General features: G+C 40.5%; 1 protein-coding gene across 1 annotated transcript in view; it reads right to left on the bottom strand.

Annotated features, from left to right (window-relative positions):
* Positions 1 to 26,993, bottom strand: part of ush2a (Usher syndrome 2A (autosomal recessive, mild)) — a 189,552-nt gene that overhangs the window by 64,957 nt on the left and 97,602 nt on the right. Inside the window, exons 47-61 of the mRNA XM_041037694.1 lie at positions 23,866 to 24,013; positions 22,583 to 22,725; positions 13,848 to 14,569; positions 13,290 to 13,459; positions 13,021 to 13,187; positions 12,808 to 12,896; positions 9,362 to 9,696; positions 7,662 to 7,817; positions 6,854 to 7,017; positions 6,378 to 6,587; positions 3,340 to 3,542; positions 3,130 to 3,242; positions 1,920 to 2,148; positions 479 to 647; positions 131 to 352 (exon numbers count right to left, since the gene is read on the bottom strand). Of these exons, the coding sequence (XP_040893628.1) occupies positions 131 to 352; positions 479 to 647; positions 1,920 to 2,148; positions 3,130 to 3,242; positions 3,340 to 3,542; positions 6,378 to 6,587; positions 6,854 to 7,017; positions 7,662 to 7,817; positions 9,362 to 9,696; positions 12,808 to 12,896; positions 13,021 to 13,187; positions 13,290 to 13,459; positions 13,848 to 14,569; positions 22,583 to 22,725; positions 23,866 to 24,013 (3,240 nt within the window). The remainder of the gene's footprint in view (positions 1 to 130; positions 353 to 478; positions 648 to 1,919; positions 2,149 to 3,129; positions 3,243 to 3,339; positions 3,543 to 6,377; positions 6,588 to 6,853; positions 7,018 to 7,661; positions 7,818 to 9,361; positions 9,697 to 12,807; positions 12,897 to 13,020; positions 13,188 to 13,289; positions 13,460 to 13,847; positions 14,570 to 22,582; positions 22,726 to 23,865; positions 24,014 to 26,993) is intronic.

Here is a 26,993-nt window from a genome sequence, read left to right as displayed (position 1 = left end):
TTTTGTATCGAGGAGGCTCAGCAGGCCTTCACCCAGGGCCCTTTCTTTGCTGAGCAAAAAAAAAGAATTCTTATTCCAACAACAGTAGATGTTAGTTTGTGTTTATGTCTGGGTTTTTAACTTCACTCACCTGGGGTATACGTATGCACTTCCCCCCTCTCAGCGTCACCGCAGCACACCAGTGTATCGTCTACAATACGGCCTCCGCAGCATTGAACCCCATAGCCGTCATGCAGGCTCCTACTACAGCAGAGCTGGCCGCCTTTCGTGGAGTAAGGAACCCCCCCACAGCAGCTGTCACCCAGCCCCACTGAGACCCGGCCCTGCGAGTGGTCAGGACAGCAGTATTCATCTACAAAGACAAGGACAGATGAAGGAAAAGCTTGAACAACATGGAAAAGGACAGACTCAAGTCAAGTAGAAAAGAGCAATGTATATACATGTAGAATATAAACACATGAGACAATCTGAAACTCACCGGTTTTTACATGAACATAGTATCCTCCGCAGCACTGGTGGTCTGGGAGAGCTGGGAGCAGTTTGCCATTGCAGCATACAGGGTTGGAGGAATTACCCAAACTGAGGTAACTGCCCTCACAGCAATGATGATGTGGCTTCTTAGTGTACAACAGTCCACTACAGCAAACCTGGTTAACATAGAGTGGTGCACACACCAGAGAATAAGCACAGAACAAAATCCACTCAAATGAATAGAACAACTACTTTATGAGTGGGCACTGAAACTGAAACAGGAGATGTAAAAATCTTTTTACATCTGTGTGTTTTGTCAACATTAACTTAAAAACCAAATATACTGTATACTTAATTACAGATGCAAGACACTGATGAAACACAGCTTCTTTGTCACTTTGTGGGGACTCCGATGAGAATCACAGTTTGAACACAAAACTCTGAACATGTCATACTGTTTCATTCAAGACATGACAAATACTACTTCATTAAAATTCAAAGGAGGCAGCCTGTGCACTGAACATAGCTCTTTTGTGTGCAAACTTGTACATACATACAATATAATGGATGATTCTGTGAGTTAGTGATGTATGAGTGTAGGATTGCATGTGCTCAAAGTATGTCCACTTGAAATACTTAAATGGGTGAATATGTGCATTTTTTTTAAATGTGTGAGCTTACAGTAAATGTTCTTATTGTTTGTGCTGCTAGCTGCTGTGGGGGTAAATGTATGGCGGGCGCTCTCACTGTGCCAACTTGGCTTGCATTCAGCGACACAAGGATGGAAGAGAATGCAGATGACAAGTTAATCTGTTTAGAGAAATTAATCACTGAGAGGATGACATCCCATATGAATAGCATGCACTCGGAAAAAGAAATGTGAGAGTTTATATTTTTCTATGGGTCTCTATGCATGTTTCTGTGCTTATCTGTGTGTGTCTAAGGTCTGGTGAGGACTAATATCCTGAGGGAGTACACAGCAACACTGTATTCTTATTCTATACTTCAGATCAGCTGCCAAAGCAAAGACCCTGGACTTGTATCTTGTTTTACACATTGTTGGTGTACAGCAAAGGTTTTAATGATTACTAATGACAAGTTCTGGTTAAAAGAGACTCTTGTATCCAGGTGAAAAGGTCAGGGGAAAGAGGATTATGGCAGAGGAAAGATGAAAAACAGCAGAAGAGAGCAGACGAGAAATATTGCTGCCCAAAATGCATCATTCCAAGTACATCCATAAGTAATTTATTCTATATGTCATTACATAGAGGCGTGTGCCATTCCAGGTAATACTCCTGACTTTGTTAAAAAAAAAAAACAGAAGCAAGGCAAAAAATGAAAAAATGCAGTCCTCTAGAACAATCTGAATAAAAAAAAATTATCAAAAAAAAAAAAAAGACATAAGAATACAAGAGTATACCAGGAGAAAATGTCCAGAACATAATCACCTGTATGTCAGGATGGAAGCAGGATGTCCCACACACACCGTGACTTGCAGGACACTGCAGGTAGGAACATCTGAACCTTAAACCACCTGCACCTTCTGACTCTTCCCCCACAGAGGATGTAACCACTGTTGACACACCGGCACATGACCTCAAGGTCCGTCTTAAAACCTCATAACCCAGCATGATGCCACTGGGTCTGCCTGGATGGGACCAGTCCAACCTCACCACCCTGAGGTGGAGATAGAGAGAGACAGAGAGTGAGATACACATCCATGCACATACATACGTGTACATTCACGCATGGTTAATGCCTGACAAAGTTGAGTTACAGTGTCAGGGTGCATGTATCTTTATACACTTCACACTATTGATTTTCTTCTGTTTTATCTCTGACATCTTTGGCAGGGAAAGACCTGTGTAGTAACACAAGTTACAACTTCTACAGTCTCGTAGGGAGAAAATAAGCCACAAATCACCACTTCCTCTGCAACTGTAAGATTTACAACATTATGGTTTAGGTCAAATGTGGGAACCAGAGCGTTTTAAATGTCATTAAATTTAACTGGCTGCAAACAAAATGTCAGTTTACCATCACAGTTTAATTTTTTTTTGGAAGCTAATTTAATCAGAGCTGTGAAGCTCTGATTAATCAGACTTTTTATGTCCTTTTATGTCATCAGTAATTATTACTGAATACTTAACATTTCAAGTGGATTTCACATTGAAACATATGTAAGTCTTTACAGCAGATAAATAAAGATTTAGCCTTTTTTCCCCCCAGAATCTGATTTTAAAGTACTACTGACGTGTAATAAAAATAAATTGAATAATAATAATAATACTTAATAATACTACTAATAATAATAATACTTTACTGTTATACAGATTACCAGCACTGAGTAAGATTAAAATTCTTCATACAATCCTGCCACAAGACACAAAACAAAAAGCTCCATAACTTGCTGTGTAAGTGCCAATTGTATTGATTGTTTTATTTCAAACCTGCAAACCAACCTTTTGTGCTGCCAATAAACATTAACGATTACTGCACTCAAACCAAAGGCTATAAAATTTCATGAACCTGGAACAAAGGCAACACTCTAAAAATGGTTAAGAAATACTGTCATTCAGGAGAGAAAGACAGAAGCCAGTACATGGTGAAAATGAAAGAATAACAGAAAAAAATATTTGCAGTACATCTCTGTAATACCTGGGACTGATCACTTGTGAGTGCGGCGTGCCCAGGTCAGAGGGCAGGTCCTCTACAGTAGTTGTCTGAGTAACATCACTTCTCACACATGCATACACAGTACACACCTCCACCTGAAATTCACACATCAACAGAGCAGACAAAAACATAAAGCATTTGTTTGCATGTCTGTGCCTGGGTGTGCATGTCTGCTTTTGTTTACATGCATACCTGTACGTTGTAGACAGTAAAAGGCAGGAGGTCCCCCAGCAGGTAGGACCCTGAGCTGTTGTCCACACTGCCATGGAGACGGTCATTAACGTAGATGAAGTAACCAGTAACTGCTCCATTGGGCTGAAGAGGAGGGAGCCAGAGGACACGTATCGCGTTGCTATCAACTGGAACCACCTCTGGGGCGGACATCCCATGTGGCTCTGAGGACGGTACATGTGAGTACAGAAACCCAAAAACTGTTTAATTCTTTGAAAGGACAACAAAACATTTTGAAGCTTGAAGATTGGAGACATGGTCATCTTCAAACAAACACATTTGATGACATTTGAAGCTTTTACATAAGTCTACCTAAGCTCTTGCAGAAATGTAAGAACAGAGATGTAAAAGATGGTATTTGTGTTATGAATTTTTGAGGCTGATCTTTACACCATGATAACTGTTTGTAATTTTTATTTTTTTTTTACACAAAACTCAAACCACTAAAACTTTAATATGCCCTAAAACAGTACTGCATTAGTGATCATCAGGCCAGGCTGGTAAAAGACAGAAAAAAAAAATAGGAGAAAATATCTTTAAACTATGTGCTGTGTCTATGACAGGTAACTTTCTCAATCTGGGTATGTCTCTAAAAATCATACAAACTTCTTTCAAAGTTAGTCTAGAAGCATTTTCACACAAACCTTTTGGACATGAAACTTCAACACTTGTAACCCTCACACTAGAGGTGTATATGCATGAGTGTGAGCGAGAGAGTGAGACAGAGATGGACAGACAAAGCTTATCATGTGATCATGTGTACAGCACCACAGAGAGACTGCATGTGTGGCTGTGACACAAAGAGAAACAGAGTGCGTTGCTGTGCATTTGAGACAGGGTGACTGTGACACCACCTGTGTGTCCGAGTGTGTGCAGTATTGCGTTGTTAATGTCTCTCGCAGTAAATGAAATGTAGAGCGGTGGGCTGGGTTTAGGTAAGTGCATTGGCAGCAAATGAATTGGGTTAACTTGTCTTTGCTGAGTGCATTTTCACTTAGTTTAACAGATTGATTCTGGATGATCAGCTCACTCTCTTTCTCTCTATCACATAGTTAACGGTGAATCTTTCTTTGGGACAGTCGCTACCTTTCTGGGTTGTGTTATTATATTCGATCTCTCTCTCTCTTTCACTATTCAGTCGATCTAATTCCCTTAGTTCCTTTAATTCCCTTCATTCTTCCAAGAAATTCTCTGTCAGCACATCCACAGAAGATACTAAATCAAAACTCCTACAGTGATAAATATAGTATGGTAGCCTACAGGAAATGAGATGCGGATACAGAGGCAAAATGAAGGGGTGAATTGCAGAGACAGTGAAGGACACCTGAAAAATCTGACACATAGAGGTCAAGTAAGAGAAAATACAGAGACAGGGAGCAACATTCAATGTCAAAGAAATGTAGAGAGTATTGTTAATTTAACTTTCATGTTTTCTTCAAATGATACTGGAGATCAAGTTGTAAGTGCAAAAGTGAGAAAGAGAACCGAACGCAGGGGAAGTGAATACGAGAGATGGTGTGTGAGAGAGGTAATCATACGGACATCATCTTTTATTTTAAGTGAAAATGCACTCAGCTAAGAGAAGTTAACCCAATTCATTTGCTGCCAATGCACTTACCTAAACCCAACCTACTGCTCTACATTTCATTTACTGCAGGATAGCATTATCAACGCAATACTGCACACTGAGCCTCTTTCACTCATACACACACAGACATGCACACACATTTTTCTTGCCAATTAGTCCTGATGTTAGCATTGCCCTATAGATTGCGGCCCATGTTAGGATGGTTGGTAGGGTTGAGCTGCATTAGTTAAAATATATTTGGCCTTGGTGTGTGTGTGTGTGTGTGTGTGTGCGCACTCTTATGGCTGTAAAATAATGAAATTACCTCCAGAGCCCTCTCAGTTAAACGAGCCGTGCTTTGCCTTTAGCACCTAATGATTTTCTAATGTTTTTAATGCACTTTTTATTATACTGCTCAGATTAGAGAGAAAGAGAGAGGCCTCTGACATATGATTAGACTGAGACAGAGAAAGAACTGTTTGGGGGTGGGGGGGTGGGTGCCAGAGAGACAGACCGAGAGGGAAATGGAGACAGAAAGAAAACAACAGACAGTGTAAGCGGCCTCTGACATATGATTACACAGAGTGATTTTAAAGATAACCCTTAAATGCTGAGACACTGGGCTGAGAGTTGAAGAGGAAATGGAGAGAAGAGTCCTGATGACAGTTGGATAGCCTGCGAAATTAATAACTAAAGACAGTAAAAGCTGACCCTGATTGAGAAGGGAAATACCAAAAGATCCCAGAACTGATATACTTTGCTGATGTTCCACTTAATACACTTTCGCAAAGCTCCAGATTTTAGATCCTGACAAAGAGTCTCAGTTGTTCATTTTACAAATATTGATGTAGAGACAGCTAAATCTGAGGCTCTGTTAAAGAGATGTATCATAATGATGTCACTGCATATTTAGTTTTTCATTTGTACATAAAAAAACAGATGAAAATGTTCTTATTATTTCCTTAGAAATATTCTATAAAATATCACATTTAACTTTTTGGAAGAGCCCAAGTGATGTATTGAAAATGTATTGTGAAGTACAGTAATTACAGCCATAAGACATGGGAACAGCCATTTGCCGTATTCTTTGACAGGCTGTTTGTGCAGTTTGTGTGTGTTTGTCCGCGTGTGGTGCTAACAAGCTTTTTGCAACACCTTAAATCTGCCTCACATACAGACACTTTGTATTGATTTCATGCCTCACTACATGATGTGTTTAACATCTCCTGTGAGGCACAGAGACACAGAGAAATGTACATTCACACAGACACCTCTCTTAGATGTATTGAATTTATGCACTGTACATGACACACTTACATATACATATGTGCATCACCACACACTCACACATACAGGTATGAAGTAAGGATGAAAATTTTAACCAGTTTCTAAAACCAGTTGTCGCCCTAAAATCCCACAAATGTACACATACCTCCATCCTCCGTAGTGACGTTAGCTATTGCCTTAGTTGTATTATGTGCTCCGTTGGACACCTGTAATGACACTAGATATGTGGTACTGGGCCAAAGGTCATTTATAACTGCAAAGTTGATCTCAGGGGGTAAGGCCAAGATTCGACTTGACTTAGGAGACTCTATTGCAAGAAAGTAAGATTCCACCTCTCCCTGCAGGTCTTGCAAAGCTGAGGAAGACATGAAGAGAGAGAGAGAGAAGAGCAAAGGAGTGGTCAAAACAAAATCATCATTTTGATTCTTTATTTTTGCTTTTTGGTAAAAGTCTAACAAACAATGTTCACAGAATGTCACTGAAAATATGCTTTATGTAAGCATCTAATACGTGTCTATTCTTCTGTCCTTGTGAATAACAATTTGAGTTTCACACCTTTCTGAATAAAGACTTCCACTGGGCATACTGTGTGTATGTGTTTAAGACGGACGGTAATCTTACAGGGTTGTGTCCAGTTGACCTGTACTGCAGTGTGATTGATAGCGTGGGCAGAAAGAGATGGAGGGTGGAGGGGAACCCCCGCCATGGTCACCGCAGTAACAATCTCTCCTGAGGAGAAGCCCACATCATTATGGACGACTAACTGGTACTCGTAACGGGTGAATCTGTTGAGAGACAATATTTCTGTTAGAAAAAATAATAAATGCTACTACAGACAAGCTCCTGGTGCAAGTAGCACCTGAAACTGTAAATTAATCCCCCATTGATCGAATTAAGATACAATAGAGTTGCTCTGTAAGTGGGACAACAGGGATCATAATTTCAGTCATGTCTGTCTTTATCTATCTGTTCCCTCTGAAGTTACTCTATGTTAATCTTTCTTTGCAGTTAGTTTTGCTAACACACTGACTTCTGTTAAACAAACACTAATTACTTCTTCATAAACTTCTTTCTTGGATATTTATTAAAAAAAAAAAACCCAGCAAAGTGAAAAGCGCTGACACATTCAAATGTTTGTCAGTTTACTACTTGAATAAAGCACAGTAGAGACACAAACACGAAAAGAGTACACCCAGAGCCGTTTAGTAAGCAAAGAGAGGAAAAACAAAAAAAATCAGCTTCCACCAAGTGCCAAACTGAGATTAGGGGACGCTGTGTGAAAAACAATTTAATTCTTTGGGATATTTGCTTAATGTATCTTTGAGCGGTATTAAAAGATCGGCATCAGCGGCAGCTCGCCGATCAGCTCTGCACACACGGTTTGCTGCGGTGCCTGCGTTTGCTCTAGAGCTCATTTCAGTAATCTCACCTGCTTAGGCCTTTATCTTGGTAGAACAATTTGGTGCCGGAGTAAACATGGAGCCAGCGATGGAGATCTTCAGAGGGGGGAGGGGATGTAGCTGTTACTGTGGGGACCGTGGTGATGGCCAGGGGCTGGTGGGTTTTACGTCTGAGCAACTTGTATCTGAAGGGGAATTTTGAATAAAGAAAACACACACACACGGTTGGATGTTTAGGAATGCATTAACACACAACACGTGTACACAATATGAGCACAGAGATGCACACTGTACTCTCATGGAAATACACACATGCATGAATATACACACACACACACACACACACACACACACACACACACACACACACACACACACACAATTTTCATCTGACTCTTCTCCTTATCACTCATTTCCTCCTCTTCTGCTGTTTTTCATCATCTCTATTCTTTTGCGTTCACTGTATCTCATCCCTCCCTCCCTACGCCCCTCCCTCTGTTGTTTTTTTTTCCGCAGGGTTTGTGTTTTCCTCTCCCCACAGTGATGCTAATTTTTGCTGTAATCAGAAGAGAAGGGCTTAATGCCGCCTTTTAACCAACCCACTTAGACAAACACACAGAGCTGAGCAGAGCAGAACAGAGAGACGGGCTCATGCATTTTAATCATCTGCCAGGAAAATGGACCTTTATTTTAGGCCTAATCGCCGACAGAGTAGAACAGGACAGAACAAAACGGACCAGAATGTGCGTTAGGACAGAGAAAACACTGATTAAAAAATGCACGACACTCAGCTCATTACCAGGGCACTCGTGTTAGCAGCTTGTTAACATGTTCCTATCTGCTCATTTTCATAGCTTTTTCAGCAACAATTGAACATTTCCAGAATGCGTCTCTCAGTGACAACATGTTTTAGATTTCAGTCTTGTCTGTTTAGTTTCTAACTCTAGAGTATAGCCAATGAATAAAAACAGGGCTGACTCAAATTATGTAAAGTTATATAGTTCAACAGACTGGGGTCCACAGATTTTAGGTATTCATAATTGGTGTTGCATTTTGGATGTGTATCTGGTTGTACTGAGCTATTATCGACTCAGGATCTTCTTACTTTTATTTCACTTGGTTAAATTCCTAGATCTATGGATCTGTGCTCTTTGAAAGCAGCTGATCCAGAGTGGGAATGCTGACTGAATCATGTTGAGATTGCTGCTGTGAACAGGTAAATCTAGCCTGCATACTATTTACATTTTGTGGCAATATTTGTGTTTTTATATGGTGCAAATTCTGAACAGTAAAAGTATTTCAACAACAAATTTGTGATTCATATTCCTCCTTTACCATTTTGTACTTTATGTACTTCCCTCATGTTGTACATACAAGTTCAGACAGCAGATTGACCAATGAGCCAAGGCATAATCATTTTCCTCAGTAATTATTTGCATAGGTTTTAAATTTAAAGCAACAAAACCAAATTCTTTCAAACTCTTACTTGCAACACAGTGAAACAGTTTTTGCTAGGGTAGTAAAAGTAATGGAGTTATTGAAAATCAATAATAATGTGTTACACTTCCGCATCACTGTAATGTAAAGTGTAAAATGTTAATGCCAACACTGACTGCATCTCCATTGGAAAAACAAGGGACTCAAGGAGTATTTTGGCAATATACCTTCAACTAAAAGCGAGCAGTAAAGTAGAACGCCCAACATGGTTTCTCTGTAATATCAGTGTTACCTGATGTTAGGTCCGTTGGGTCTGCTTGGTGGTTGCCAGGAAATGGCTAGGAAGGACTCACTGACTGCCACTACTGACAGTGGTGCAAGGCCTTGAGGGCTTGTGGGTAATGTGGTAGCTGGAGTAGGCAGGCTTTCTGTACATCCTCCAACGTGTCCACCACCCTGGGAACATGCCAGTACAGTAATACTGTAGTTTGTGAATGGAATGAGGTCTGTCACTGTGATGCTGGACTCAGATGAGTTGCCACTGTCATGGAAGATGCGGGGCTCTGGGAGGCGGATCTCATAGCCGTGAATTTCTCCATTTGGAATAAGAGGAGGAGACCATATGACCTGAAACATAAGTGTGTTAGATTTAAGTTGTGGGTTGTTAATTTGAAACATATTGGTCAGATAAACCAGAGCAGTAGAGAGAAAACTAAAGGCTTAGTTTTCTTTATCCTTTCTACAGTAACTATACTATCATTATCCAAGAAAAGTCATCTCATTGGTTGGCTGGGCATTCTAAATGTTCTCGGCATACTGAGGACGGCAGAAAGCTTTTAGATGGATGAACTACAGGAAGTCATGGCATAGTGTGTGTGCGTGAGTGTGTGTGTGCAGACTTTGCAGTGTGTGCACAGGCAAACACATATCTGCATCAGAGTGTGGATGCATGTGTGGTCAGGTTTGAGTGCCATCCAAGCTATCATGCTGGTAGCATCCGTGAGAACGTACAGCGTTAGGATGGTCACCGTGTGTGTTTGTGTGTGTGTGTGAGTGCATTCAATTCTCTTGTGGGGCAAGATAACCTGACTTTGACTTGAGCAGAAGATTCCTTTCATCACATTTAAAACAGGGTCCACACAAACATGCACACACACAGAAACACGCGCGTGCACCAACAGCATGCTAAAATAATGAAAGCGGCTGGTAATGGAATTGCTGCATGCAAAAACAAAAGCTTGCTGTCGTTGAGCACCGCATCTGATTTGGAAACAGTTCAGTCTGTCAGCATTTCAGAGTGAGGATGAAGGTAACTGGCACACACACAAATAGTAATACACACACACACACACACACACATTCATGCACACATATTTACAAACACACACACGCCTCTGCATGTTTGAATTACAGATATCTATAAAATAAATGTTTTGTTTATACATCCATGTACAAACACACACCTACATCTGGTGTATGTAAATTTGCCCCCACACACACACACCTGTGTTTGTGTACTGTGTGTGTACACTTATGGACACACACTGTCATGTACATTAAATGATCAGTTAAGAGCTTGTTGAGACTTAAGAGTTTGGGTGATTAAGTGGTCAATGTTAATGAGAGTATTATGAATGAACGTCAAGAATAATTATTCCTTATGCAACCTTGATATTCATTTAACAAGTGACACTGTGAGGTGATACAGGACACACACACACACGCACACACTGCCAGCCACACACACAACCACATATGGACAGGGTCATGTTGAGTTAGGTAGCTCATTTCCCAAAGTGCGTGTTGGGTGTGCTTTGTGGTGGAAGTCATTTACAGATTGAATAGCTTGATGTAATCTGGAGATGGTGAAGACAGCGGAGACCCTGGGCTGACACAGACCACTGGGGCTAAGGCCAGTACAGTATGTGTGTGTGTGCGTGTGTGTGTTTGTATATGTGTTTATGTGTATATGAGTGAGAGAGAGAGATGGATGATAAAGTTGGGAGTGAAAGAGAATAGGTGTGTGTGTGTGTGTGTGTGTGTGTGTGTGTGTGTAAGGACGTGTGTGTGTCGTTGTGCACCCATGCTATTACATTGAGCGGAAACTCCAAGGCACTGAGAGAGTGCCAACCACTGTAGCTGACAATACAATTCTACAATTTTCTTGTACATGCATCAAAGCGATTGCTCACATAATAAGGTAAATTTATATTGTCACCCTGCAAACAAACTCTCAGGATTTGGGATAAAGCCCCAAATCTTTCGTTTGTTTTCTGTCTGATTTGTGGTTTATAAATGTCGATATAACACATCCTGACAAGATCACAATCATGGTTTAATTCACTTAAGTTTAGTGATATGTCTTCAGCATAACTAACTACCAGCAACTATCATGGCAGAAATAACTGGTGTCAGATTAAGAAACTGATCACCTCTGGCTGTAACTCAGACACAAACATAGAAGCATTTAAGACTGAAGCAGAACGCACACACGAAAAAAACACTTGAACAGCATTTGGCTAGATGTTCACACCTGTTAATGTTGTCCTTACTTGCAGTCTCAGGCTGTCTTTCTCTGAACGTGTTTTTTACACAGCCCCTGAGCACTGGTAAAGTGTCTGTAGCAAACGGCGTATACACAAAAAAATCTATTTTCTATCTGTGATCTCATTTTGTTTAATTGCAGAACTCTCTTTTTACCATCACTGTCCAATACAAAACCTGCATTACAACAGTCAATGTGTTGATCTGAATCTCTCACTTCATCACAAACTATTGTCTGATGAAGCCAAAAGAACGTTCCATGCCACTACTTAAAAAAGAAGAAAATAAGCTAATGGAAAAGAAAATATAAACAGGGTTAAGGTAAGAGAGAGTGAGTGAATACCTTCGTGAGGAAGAAATGATATGCAGTGAAGCGGAGAAAAGAAAAATAAACCATTTGGAGAATGAAGGGGAATACTCAAAATCCTCTCTGTGTTGTCAAGGTCAATTTGTAACCAGGAAGCAGCCTGTCTGTCTGTCCAATTAGCAACAACCAGGAAGGAACACTTTCCCTCTCGGACCCCTGACCCCTAAAGCTGTGCTGCTGCAGAAATGACAGGGGCGGTTCTGAAATGATGACAGGCATTAGCATTTTTCTGCAGTTAGCATTAGTGCAGGGCTGGGAGAGCATGTGTGTGTGTGTGCGTGTGTGTGTGTGTCTGTGTGAGTTACTCTCCCTGCGTGCATGCATACAATATTGTTTCAGGGGCTTTCACTGATAGGCCTTCATGTGGGATTAGCCAGTGCTGGAATTTAACTCTGGCCCCTCCTTCAAAATGGCCGACAGGAAGGAAGCTGCCTCAGACAGGGTCACAGCCCCACCCATTTTCTGAAGGGGACCTTGAGTTGAATGTTTTTCTTTCTCATTAAATCCCAAAAGGGAAAGACAGAAGAATCAGTGTGACATTGCTTTGTCTTTTCTACTCCACACTTCTGTCAGACCCAGAGTGACTGAAGAAATTCTCAATGAAGTTGCATTGTATTTTTTTGTGTATTTTGTCTGTTTAAAGAAACTTAAACCTAAAAGTTCTTTCTGAGATTCTGAGACCTTCTCTCATTTAAAATAATAGGAGATACTATAATTCACTCTCAGTAGCAGAATGGCTGGCTTGGATTTTATTAGCTTCACCAAGCCAAGCTAATGGGTTTTTAGTTAACCTCTAAGAAAAAATAAGCTAAAAGAGGCACCCTTACTTGAAGCGACTCTGGCCCCAAGACCTTCACCCTCGGTGGATTGAGACCAGCTGGCCGAGAAGGTCTGGTGGTGATGCTGACCCAGGGTCCTGCAAGTATGTAACAATTTGTGGTTAAAGATCCTACTGTAAAACAACAAAAGGTGGAAAACTTTCATTCCACATATCTTGGCCAGATGATTTTTTTCAGTTAATTCCTTTATCACTGTCTCACCTGTGGTGTTACCAGCCTGGTTATGGAGCACAAGTCGATACTGGTAGCTAGTCCAGGGACTGAGAGCTGACGAAGAGTCCAGGAAGGAAAGAGGTGGAGAGTCTGGTGGGAGCTGGCCCACTGTAGAGACTTGCTTGGTCCCAGCAACTCTACGCTCAATCAGCCACCTACCCCCCCATGCAAGCACAAGATACAGTAGAAAATGAAATATAATTATATACAAATATGAACATGACAGAAGGATTGAATTGGACATGATCATCTCTCACCGATCCAGTGGTCCATTGCTCCACTCTGGTGCCCCCCAAGACAAGAGAACAGAGGTGGGGGTGTCAGAGTAAAGGTGAGGTGCAGGAACCCCTTCAGGGGGAGCTGGGAGGGTACGAAAATGCTGAGCCATCTCAGACACTGAACAACCCACACTGTTGCATGCTTCCACCTAGATGTTGAAGAATAATTTTGTAACATCACAATGTGATATGTGTTTCTAATGTTATCACTGTGACATTAGAAGTTTTCTTTCTACAAGTTCTAATTCTGGCACCTTCAACTGACATGAAGATTATTCATCATGGCAACTGAAGGTCATGATTATTCAAATGACAAAACATCTAGTTAGTGCTTTTATATTTGTCACTGGAGCCCAAAGGAAAACCTAATAATATTTGTTTAACTGTGACACTGTAATTTGTATTTACATGTTTTGTTTTTCAGCTGTCTAATATTATGTTACATATGAATGTACATTGAATTGTACAATACAGTACTGTATTCATCCATAATACTGTCATAAAGCTATAACCTACCAGTATACTAATATACAGTACCTGCAGGCTGTAGGACTGGTATGGCAGTAGATCGAGGAAAGTGTACCCAGTGGTGTTCCCTGGAACAGTGACTGACAGAGTAGATGAACTTAAATCTGAAACTGCACTAAAGGAACTGGAGATAGGACTGTGGAAGGGGTGTTTTATTTTAAAATGCTCATTATTAGAGCTGGTTGCATTGTAGACTGGGTTATACAGTAAAAGGCTGGGGCTTGGATTTATACTGGTGGCACCTGATTCAGTGGGGTGGAATGAAATGGAAGAGGTGCCTTGGCTTGTATTGCTTACACGGGTAGACTCGATAAGTTTGTCTTCTGTGACAACAGGCCTCAAACTATAAAAAGGTTTAGGGACAAGGTTGTGCTTAGTGGTTTGGATTGTGTTTGAAGTGCCATTAGTGCCTGTGTTGAAAGTAGTCATGGAGACGTGGCTTGAGTCAGTGGAGGTAAGACTGGATGTTGGCCTAAGGCTATGATCTGAGTTGTGATATGGACCCTCAGTGCTGGGCAACAGGCCTGGGGTGGGACCTAAGTTGGAGTTGAGGGTCGTGCTGGTGCTGGAGACTGAGCTGGGTTTGAAATCTACAGAAGAGATGGAGTTGGGCCAAAGAAAGAGGGTATAATTGGTGATAATGCCATTTGGTTGTGAGGGAGGAACCCAGGTAACTGTTGCACTTCGAGGATGGAGCCCTGATACAGTTGGACTGTCCACTAGTCCTGGACCTGCAGAAAAGGGAGATGATTAATAGATGAGGAAACAGGGAGAGAAGAAAAAAAAGTGAGATACATACACTCTTTGCATGTGTGCTTATGAAAGAATGAGAAAATAAAGTGAGGAGAGGGGATTTGTTCTAAAGAATTATTTGACAAGTAACATCAAGAATGACATCAGAAGGACAAAGAGTGATTTTGCCATCCCTATCCAAGGGATTAACATGGAAACTCTTTTTCTCTCTCAATTTCGTCTTGAGCAATCCAAGATTGTATTTATGGATTTATGCAGAACTTGTGACTGTTTGAATGTGAGTGTGTGCCGCTTTCAGCAGGGAATTCAGGAGGTGATGCGTAGGCCTTACTGGGCTGCTGGGAACACTGCAGTCCAACGCCACAATGGCTTTGATGCACATACACAAATACATACAAATGCGTACACACATGCTCATATGACTCCAACTTTTAGTAATCACAAACAGGAATAGAAATTCAACCAGGATATATGATATACTGTATGTTTGATTATATGGCTTAACATGAAGACCTAAAACCTGAGAATTGAGCATTTACTACATCAGGCATGTCAGGAGACGAAAATGATTCTAAAAGTATCTGTGGTGGCTTCTTGCAACACAGGAGCAGCAGTTTTTGGTTTGGGTCCGTTGTGTTTTCATGTTCACTGCCACTTTCATTGCCTGGGAGTGCCTAAACCTCTCGAGTCCAGAATACAAACTGATATTAACTATTATTAGAAGTATGCATGCTGACAGAGATGCACATCAGAAGGCCACAGGCACACACATCACGAGATGCGCACATGTTCCTGCACGGATAGGAACCTTCACAAGACTAGTCAGAGGGATATTTCACTGCACGGTAGCTCATTTGAAGGTAATGCCCCCTCCCTCCTCCTCCCCCGGCATTTACATCCCACTGTACTGCTCTATAATGGACACACACAGATGCATGTCCATATACATAGACACACACTTCTACTAACGCACACTCACATGCCCACACCCACAGTGATGCAGTATAGCAGTAATGGTGCTGTGTGAAGGGCAAGCAGATCAAGGTGACTGAGCGGACTGAGGGAGCGTGCTGCGTCGCTAAGTGCTACCGCTAACCGCTAACGGCTTTCCCAGATGGCAGTGTGTATGTGTGCAAGGGAGAGACAGAAAGAGAGAGAGTGAAAGAAGATGAGAGTATGTATGAAAGATAAAGTGTGCAAACATGTATATGTGTCTGTCAGCGTGCATGCACATGAGACAACAGTTGTGCAAGTGCAGTATGAGCATATTTTGCAGACTATCCACTAAATGACAGGCCTCACCTTCAGAGAGGCTGAGAGGCCAACTAACATTCACTGTTTGGCCCAGGATCTCCCCATTCTGCTGAAAAATATCTCTCAAATGTTTTGCCTCATGCTTTATTTGGATTTTATGATGCCCTTTGTGTCTTGCATGCTGGATTGCTAGTACATCTAGCACATATCCAACACCACTTTCCTCTGGTATCTTCTGAAACAAATTTGCACTGATCGCTACTAACCTACAATGTATTTTGGTGCAAGAAAGCAAATGAAAGCAGGCAAACCCTTTTAGAAACTTTTATAAAAATCTTAGTGTTGAAGAATCTTATTGAATTTATTTATGATTTTATTTATCATATTCATTGATAATTATAAAAACTAGCGTTTGACCATGTAGGAAGAAACATGTACATAAACAATATAATGGTACAATCAGATAGAGAGAAGCACATCACCAGTAAAGACACAAAGAGAAATTAATGTGGTAGTGTCTCACACACACACACACACACACACACACACACACACACACACACACACACACACACACACACACACACACACACACACACACACACACACACACACACACACACACACACACACACACACACAAATAAACAACAATGTAAAATAGAGATGTGAAGCTTGGCTGATTTTACAGATCACAAATGGTCCCACCAACAACCCATCTTTCCTTCTGTCTGTCTCTTCCTCCTTCTCTTTTCCTCTCTCTGACCTGTTCCCTCCCTCTCCCTAACCACCTCTCTCTCATTTTCTTTTCTCTCTCTCTTTTTTTGGGCCTTGTGTAGTGGTCTTGCCCCCCCCCCCCTCCTCTCTGGGCTCCCTGCTAAATAAACAATGCAGAGAGTTGACCTTTTGGGTTAACAGGTTTTTATGCTAGCTCTACTCAGCACTCACACTGATTCAATTACCACCAAAGGTCCACTGAACCCCACGAATAACCAAGGAGCCCGTCTCCCTGTCTGTCTCTGTGCGTGTCTGCCGGCCTCTCTCCATGCCTCGCTGCATGCTCACGGAGGGCTGGGGTGTCTCTCTACCTGTTTGTCTAATTACACGTTTCGGCATCTTCCTGTCTATTTGACAATATTCTTGCCTGTCTTCCTTTGTCCTGTCTGGTCACGATGTCTCTTTGCTCCAACAACAGACATGCAAAGACACAGGTGAAAGAGGACAGACAGAAAGTCCTAAACTGCAAATGATTTCACCACAAAACAATCCAGTCACCGGGATCCAGCCCCCCCATCAACAAACCAAATAACCCCCGTTGTTACCCCCCATTCCTCCCTCATTCCCTCTCTCCTCCCTTCCCCCATCCCCCCTCTCCCTCTAAGTGTTGAGTGTTATTTAGGCTTTACTGGCGCGTGTAAAATTCTGCAATTTGAAGGGCTGTTAAGTTTTTCAATTGAAATTTTCATTTAAGATGCAGGTGATGCTTTTTTCTTTTTTTTTATTTTACTGACGCTTTACTGCTCTCTGGATAGGACGGAACGAGCGTTGAGGGAATGCGCTGCAAACAGTCGCTCTCTGGTTTTCTGACTCCTTATCTGTCTTTTCCTCTTCCTCTCCTTCCTGCTCACCTCTTCCATTTTTCCGTCTCTCATCTTCCATCTCCAAAGTGCCCATCTTTTCCGTTGTCTCCCACTCCCTTCTACCTTTTCTCTCTCCCCCAGCTTCATTCCCAATGCCTTTCTTCCCCTGTCCCTTCATCCCTCCCTCCACACCTCCCACCCTTACTCCTCCTCTCGCCAGTAAAACACAGTAGCAGAAGGCTAAAACAGGAGTGCAGGGCCGCCAAGCTTTAAATCACATTTATAAGGATTTGGTTAGCATAGTAATAACACAATCAACTGACAAGGACTGGGAGAGGGGGGAGGAAGGAGTATGTGCATGTTTGTGCGTGTGTGTGCATGCATGCATACTTGTGGGTATATACATGCTATGTAGCTGCTTGTGCATATTTTTGCGTATGTGTGTGTAGGTCAGGGTCCATCCGTGTATATTTAAGCGTGTACAACTGTGTGTATCCATGTGAAGAGAAGAGGAAAGGTATTATTTTTAGCCTCACACAGGGCCCCATGCGTGTGTTTGTGGGCATGTGCGTATGTGGGTGACTGGGCTTTTGAAGGTGAGTCGAGGCTCCTAGGAGTCATTATGAGGACAAACGCTGAGCTTTACTGTTATCAAGATGCTTACGACACAGTGTCAAAACGTGACAAGCAATACGGTGAGAATTTACATTGCATTTCATATCTTTACTTTTTCTATAGATTACTTAATGTCATTGCTGCTCCAGAAGACACTGAAGAGGCAGTGAGAAAGAGGATGATGTATGACCAAGGTCATGAACTTGATTTGTATCCATAACATCATGAGTATGAGATGTGCATTAGCCCTTAAGTAACTACAACCATCATGATACCTTCGAAATGTCAATCATTCAAAATTTTCAATATCCTTTTCAGGCACTGGCAATTGGGAGTGATTTATTTATTCCCTAGCAACCTTTTGATGGATCTTGGAGTACAGAAAGCAAACAAAAAGTGGTAAAGTAATATAGGGCTTTTAAAATATAATGTGGAAATATGTTGGCATATCAAATGATGCAAATCAGTTTGAAATGAGTGGGTTTAGTAAGGAACCCTACTAAAGAAAATCTAAAAAATAAAACAAAAGCCATACTTCAGCATGTGAACTGCATTTCCTATTGGTTCTGACATTATATTTAACAAAAAATATCAAAAGCAACATGTAAATACATGTTCAGGTAATATATAATATATTCTTGTTATCTCTTGGCATGCAAAATAACAATGGGATTATGCCCACATTACTTTAACATTTCCTTAGGAGAGCTCAGTGAACAGGATACTGGGAAATAAGGTAGAGTATTATTTTATTAATGCAGTCATTCATTCATTAAATAACATGAATTCTGTGTGTTCTGTCATTACCTCTAACCTCATTTCTGCCCCATTTTTCTCCTTTACTCTCCTTTTTTCTCTTTCCTTTGCTTTAATTTCAATTTGGTAAAACAGCGATTTAATGCACTCTCTCTTTCTCTCTCTCTCTCACACACACACATTCTAAGACTGCTTGGCTAGGATCATTTTGTCAAAACAGCGCTTTATTCATACTCTCTATAACACTCTATAACACACATACATGTACTTACAGAGCGTGCGCGCACGTGCACACACACGCACACACACACACACACACACACACACACACACACGCACACACACACACACACTCTCTCTCTCTCTCTTAGATCACTTAGCTAGTGTGAACATGGGAGTAGACAGAGGAAAGGGAGCTGTCCAACACGGCTAGAGTTTATGTTCACAGGAGCCGTCTGTCTGTTCTGCAGAGGCAGGAATTCATAGGGACCAAATTACATTAAAAAGATGGATATAAAACTTTAATGGAATGATAAAAAGGAAAGGAGGAAGCGTGGGTCTCTCCTTCTCTGTTCTGTCATTAGCTCTCTCTTTTCTTCTCTTCCTCTTCTTTTCCTGAATTCCTCATTTTACCTTTTTGCTCTCTCCATTTTTCTTTCCCCACTTATTCTCCCCATTTCTTATCTTCTTTTCTCTCTATCTCCCTTCTCGCTCTAAGTAGGCTCAAGAGGCTGGCCTGTCAAATATAAAAGGTGAAACACTGTGTTTTCAAATGGAAAAAGAAAGAAAGAAAGACAAAAAGTATGAGAAAGAAAGACAGAAAGACATATGACAAGAGTTGAAAGACAGAAGAAAGAGAAAAATATACAAATTGGTTAAAGAAACACAGAAGGGGCTAAAGTAACAAAAGAGAATATACACTTGGATTCATATTGTTAACCCAGAAGTTGCTACCACCACAAGGTGGAAAGAGGTCAGGATCCTCCGCGTGGCACTAGCAGACAGTGGCACCTCAGTGGCAGCCCGTGGCACCAAGCAACCATGTTCTACTTTTTTTGTTTCTCATTCATTTTATGTTATTAACTTCAGCCAAGGAGTAATGTATATCTAACAATATTGGAGTTTATGTATATATATATATATATGTATGTATATGCATGACAGTGTGCCTGTATGTGCAAGTAAAATACTCCCTTCTAGACTGCTTCTCATTGCTCACACATATACACACACAGATCATGTTACGGGGATCTCTTCCAAAAGTGGTAAAACCCAAAGGACCACTACACTATAAAAAATGAGCATGTATTGTGAGATCTACAGTATGTGAATATATATGAATGTGTGTGAGTTCATGTGCATGAATGTTCAGGTTTTTTGTTAAGATTTTATGTGCTTATGTTTGTGAGAGTGATTTTTTCAAATGTCTGACTCCCCCTAAACTAAGACAACAACAATTACATCATAGCTGTTGGCCTTACTATGCGTAAAGTCCATCTGAATGAAATGTAAAAGTGCTTGCTGAGGTTGTCATTTTTTGTAGAGTGTGGGAGAGGAGATTAGGAGGAAAATGCAGCCTTTCCTGTCACTGCCAAGATGATGAGAGGATGGGTTTATGGTGACAAATTACACATCAATGTTAGGAAAATCCAATCTGGCTACATTTGGCTTTCTCCTATCACAGGTTTAAATCCCTTCTTATTACAAGCTTCCACACCTATCATGTATCCCATTATTCTGGTAAAAGAATTTTTAATGCATACTTTGAAATGACTGGACATTTTAACATTTAAACAATAGTATACCTCCATGAACAGATGTTACAATTCAACTGTAAAATGAGACATTTAATTATTATAAATTATTTGAAATCATTATGACACAAGAAGCAGTGAATAGAAATGAATGTGTACAAAAGACTGACATCACAAATACACAATCATTTTATTTATTTATTTTTCCTACGGCCGAATGACCTTTGTGTCAACTGGGTTCAGTGTGGTTAAGAACCATCCCAGTGTCTTGTGTTTTTGTGTTTTAATGATAAAGCAAATGCTGACGGTCAAGCACAACACGTTATTGATTAATACTGACTGATCTGTTGCTGATTGTTACTTTGTAGACTTTTTCTATTTCAGCTCTACCAGTTCATTTCCAGTTAAACAGAGATGGAAGTAGTAGTAGTATAAAAAAACAGAAAGAACATGTACACATTTTTCCCCCTTACACCTATACTTAAACTGTCACGTTGTCAGCCTGTGCTTTGGGGGATGAGTTTTGTCTGCATGAAACTTCATGACTGTGTGTTATTGCTTGCGAGCATGAGGAGGTGTGTGATTGATAAGGAGGACAAGGAGGTGTGTGTGTATGACACATGTTCTCAGTGTGTGTGTGTGTATGCGGGAGGTTTGAACGATGGGGCACAGTGTGATCAAATGGACACATCTATTATAGTCCACACAGACACACACAAAAAACAGAGAGAGAGGCAGAGAGAGAGGTAGATTATACACACAAACAAAAACATGAATATCATCTACCTTCTCTATAACTGTTGAGTACATGGAAGAAAGGTGTAACAAAAGCTCACTCTGAGTGTGTGTGTGTGTGTGTGTGTGTGTGTGTGTGTGTGTGTGTGTGTGTGTGTGTGTGTGTGCGTGTGTGCGTGTGTGTGTGTGTGTATGTGAGTTTGCTAGAGGGAATTAAATTCTGCATAGCAAAGAGAAAAGCAGAGGGCCATAATTTAATGCATCCTAAATGTCTGCAGTTGTGTGTGTCTGAAGGGGTGTGTGCCTTACATCAGTGTGTGTAACTGCACTTGTGTTCATATGAATGTGCATGTATACGTACACCACACATACATGTGTACATACACATTTCTGTGTGTGTACATGCGCATGTATCCAATGTATGCAAATCTCAGCTGCTTAATGATAATGTATGTGATAATAGCGTGGTACTAATTAATTTATAACTTTGCACTGAGGAGGCTGTTCCAGTAGCTAATATGATTCTATTACAGCAATTAGCCCACAATGACACTGGCTAGGTCACTCACACACAGACACACACCTTACAGTATGCAAATCTCACTCTGTCAGTGCGTTTCACCCAAGCTTGCTTGTGCCCATGCTTCCACAACCTTCTTCATTTTTCATATGTTCTGTTGCGGTCTCTCTTAGTTTCTGTCTTGATCACACCCACCAACATCGAGAAATTAAAACACTTTTAAAATAAAACCTTGCAGACTTTCAGGGGATAAAAGAAAACTTGGCAGAGGCTTGGTTTTTCACACCACAGGCCATATGTTCAACGTTTGAAACCATTGTTCAGATCGTCACCTAAAATCAAGAGATTTGTCAGACTCCTTGAGTTTAACTTTGACTCAGCAGCACTGACAGCCAACTGATGGCAGAGGCCAACCTGCAGCCAGCTGCTGCCAGCCACCTGCCAGCCAGTCACTTGCAAAACTCGGCTGGACTACTGACATGAGCACCCAGCCAGCACAATTCACTATAGAAAAACATGGCCACCAACCACTGCCAACAAGTAGCCTATAGAACAGCAGTACTGACTGTTTCTCTAATGCAACAACAAGTTTATGACCATCAGTGGAATAATTTATGTCTTTTTTTTCATGGTCATTTATCAGAGGCCTTTCTCTTTTACTGTTTTTGCATTGTCTGTGAGACCTGGGACTGATATGAAATTGCGTTCATCTGTTCATAATATGTAAGTAAAATTTTCACGTGAACTTGTGTGTACGAGTACTGTACGTGTACTTACTGTCCTCAGCAGTGCGCAGGGCCGCCCAGGGACCAACTGTCTGCCCATGGGTGTGTGAGACCACCACTCTAAACAGATACTGTGCGTATGGTGACAGGCCCTCTACGTGATATGAAAAGGTGTCTGTTGCGTTTTCCAAAAGCCTAGAAGTGGATGGACACAAGCATAAACACATGTACTGACACACATTTGTTGCATGTTCCTGTTACACAAAAAATTCAAATACAGAACAAATCCTAAATTTATGTTAATAACATAACCTAACTCTTTTTATAGAATACGTGCAATGACCATTCCAGGATGAATGGTGTGGGAATTTTCAGTCACAGGTGAAATTAAAGGAAATGAAGTTGACAAGGCTCTGAACAACCACAAAGTATTTATTGTGTTCAGTAAGAGTGTAACAGTTTTCAGATAGTTCACTTTATATTTCATTTAAGACAGTTGATGGTTATTGCAAGAAAACAACATGTTGTATTTGTTTAATGTATTCTAATGAGTTCTTTCTAAATTTATTTTAAGTTTGATGTTCTAAAAGTGTCAAGAGACACATTTCATATGACTAAACAGTGACTATCTTGGCAATATGTACAATATTTTCATAGCTGTTTTTTAATCATATCCCCATGTCATACCTGATCCCATATCATATAATCATACAAAGGAATCTAGGACAAAGTAAAAGAATATTGTCATAAATGAGGGACCGTTGACCATTTAGCATCAGATGGATAGAAGGGATGAATGAATGAATAAATCAGGGAACAATGAGATTTCCATAGCAGAAGAGGAGGAGGGCATGGCTGTCTGATATATAATACATGTAGCTAGTCATTTATTTATTACCACAGAATGAGAGCCTCCTCTTCTTGGATTAAATTGCAATTTGTTGTCAGGAAGCATGTAATGAATACATATCAGATGCACACCTTCTCTCTCTTTTTATTCTATTACATTTTCTCTATCTCCCTCTGCCCTGTCTCTGATTTTTTTTTGTCTTTTTGACTCTAACCCCGTCTCTCTGCCTCATTCCCTCTCTGTTTTTCTGATGGTCTGTCACATTGATGTGACATATTCAGCTGTGCTGTATAATGTATGTACATGTGTATGCATATGTGTATGTTCATATTTTTAGGTGAATATATATGTTATACGTATCTGAGAGTGTGGTGCTTGTCTTATTGCTGTTTATTATCACAACTCTGACTCAGACCACTTGCACGTGCTGTGGACAACTTATCCACTTGTTTATCTTTGTGTGTGCATTTAATGGTCTCTCTCACCTTATCACTGGCCTCTGTGGGGATGTCCTCATTTGCAGGCTGTATCGGAGCGGGCCTGGTGCGTTGGAGTGGGCAGGAGGGTACCAGGATACATTAAGACTAGCACTAGATGCATGTGCCAACGTCGGAGGTGACAACCCATCTGGGGCTATGAGAGGAGAGAGAGAGAGAAGATGGTGATAGTGATACAGACAGACAAGGAGTAAAACAAAAAAGACCGCAAAAAAGAAATAAAGAAAGTAAAGATTATAAGTTTATATTGACGTTATCAATATCCTTGTTCAACTGTGAAAAGAATCCATCCCCAAATGGTATACAACTACCTCTGTCTCTTGCATACACACACACACACACACACACACACACACACACACACACACACACACACACACACACACACACACACACACACACACACACACACACACACATACATATACAAAGCACTACGACCCTGATCTCTCAGTAGTGCCCCTCTTTGCCAGTTGAACATGATAGCATCCTGTTAGTGTTGGAAAATCAGTAAAAACATCTTGATTCAGTATGATAGCCGTGCTCTTAACGGAAACAGAGAAGATGCCAGGAAAAGACAGAATAAGACAGCGATAAGGACAACAAACACAAGGAGAAAATGAGAGAGACTGTAGTGTTGACTATGTGAAATAAGAGTAGGCCCTTGGATGTATAAAGTGACCCTTCAATCAAACACACTTCCCACTACAACAAGGTTGATTGCTGAAGACATCTTATCCTAAAGATGGATGTTACAAACACACACAGGCAGGCACACGCACACACATACACATACACACACAGTAGGTGGAAAAATTAGCCTCCGAATGATCTTTGAATACTGGCTCAGAATAACATTAATGGTCACCAACATAAACCATCACTCTAATTCATATTCATTATCTTAGTACATGCACAAAAGAACACACATTTTAAAAACTTTACGCATGCCCTATTTTATACCAAGATCTGTCCAAAAACACATCTGTGTATGTGTGAGTTTGTATTTATGCATTTTTGTTAGAGACGCACCTGTGACTGTTTACAGTTTTGTTAGTACCCTTTTAACCAATTTGTCTCAATCGTGTGCGTTTGTGTGTCTATGTATGTAAGCCGCTGCTGCTACAGAGTTACTAATTCATATCTTATAAATCTTTCTTATAAAAGGTTAGTTTGAACAACTGAAAACACAGAGACAAGAGAACAACTGTAAGTGTCACGTACATTAAGCATTTAAGATTATCCAGTTCAGTCAGTGTTTCTTGGATCACTGATCATTTACTGGATCAATGAGATAAATCTATATTTGAATTTTAATTAATAAAATCTTTTCAATGCCCATCCCTAGTTTCTAGTTTTAATAATGAAGACCATAGTGTAGATCAGTAGGTCATTCCCTGAGTGTGTGTTAGTGTTTCAGCAAGAAATTGTGTGTGTGTGTGTGTGTGTGTGCATTCCTTGAAACACACATTGATTTCTGCCTCTCTGATACACACACACACGCACACAGAAAACACATACATCACAAAGACACACACTGTTGGCGAGCCTGTGTCTCTCTCATGCTGTGTTAGCAGGTACAATATCAGAGGTGTCACTAATCGTTTTAAACTATGCACTTTTATGTTCACTTCTCTCTCTCTGCTCTCCTCCTCCTCTGCTCTTCTGTCTCTTGCTCGGCTATCTTCTCTCTGTTCTTTCATAGAACAAGGACGCATCAAGACAGTTTGCCTTAAAGAAGTCTAAAGAGATGCCAGAGGCACAGAGGTAGAAAGAGAGATAGAAAGAGAGGAAACGTCTGGTATTTAAAATTTATACTTTCTTATGCCTTTGTTTTGAACTTGAACAGTAGAACTTTCCGAAGTCTGTCTTTTGTTGTTCTCTGACTAAGACTTGGGTGCGGTGTGCGCGCAAGATTATGTATTCAACACTTTTGTTAACGTTAGCTAAAGAGGTAAAAATGTGTGTTTATAGGTGTGTGTGTGTGCATGTGTTGTTACTGCCAGGTCATCATTATCTGCCCTGATCATCTTTGGCATTTATCAGTATGCACAATCAGCCTCTATTCTACACGATTACAAACACATTCACTCTCTCTCTCTCTCTCTCACACACACACACACACACACATACATTAACACAAAGGCTGTGTAAATCAGATATATGTGTTCAGACCATTAAGTAAAGTCAATGGCCTGTGTGTGTGTATGTACTGAATAATTATTTTTTTTTTCCTTTTGCAAAGCAAGCTATAAAAATGAACCTTTCCAGTTCATATGAATAGCAATTAAAATCACAGTAATGAGATAAAAAAGTTACTATGGTTCATGCTTGTGTGTAGAGTCAGAAACAAGGCTACAATTATAGCAATTTAATCTAGAACATACACAACATATAGAACATACACAGTTACAGGAGGCCGTAACTATACTCTCATACTCAGTCTTTCTCTAAGGAAAGAAACTCCTATCCCTGACTGACATGCTTCAGTCATTCAGTAACACAATGACAGGGAAGATTTAAGCTGTATTATGTTGATTTTTTCCACACTGTATTTTTATTGTAACCCGTGCAAAAACATTACCCATGATTTTACACCCAGTTCACAGTAGGGTTGAGAGGTTGTCTGGTCGATTGGTTGGTCGATATGCTCTCTTCCAACGACCAAGTTCTCATTTTGCCGGTGTTGCTTTCATAAGAGATAACTCATGGCCGCAGAAGTCGAGTGTACATTTTGCAAAAAGCAGTTTAAATATAACAGCTCAACAACCAACATGGAATATTATGAATGTAATCAGAATCGGCATATTTCAAGATGTTATGCTGCAAATATCAGATTTTTATATTTATTTAGAATTCATTCAAGGCTGCCAGGTAAAGTGTACTCAGTGCACTATGGCCGATTTAGTTAATCTAGAGGTAACATGCAGGGTTTTTTTTTTCCACGACCAAATGATTGGTTGAATAGCAGGTACACTTTCAATTGACCAAGATCTTTTTAAGTTGACTACAGCTCTTATTCAGAGTTTAACCCTGTGAGACCTGAACTATGAAAGAATGGTCAGAAAATTCTAATTTTTCAAATATGAACTCTTTATTTGTCCCTTTGACAAAAT

The sequence above is a fragment of the Toxotes jaculatrix genome, chromosome 1 (assembly GCF_017976425.1).
Source record: "Toxotes jaculatrix isolate fToxJac2 chromosome 1, fToxJac2.pri, whole genome shotgun sequence".
Classification (NCBI taxonomy): Eukaryota; Metazoa; Chordata; class Actinopteri; family Toxotidae; genus Toxotes; species Toxotes jaculatrix.
Note: the sequence above shows the minus strand (reverse complement) of the source record. Positions and strands in the feature narration are given on the sequence as shown.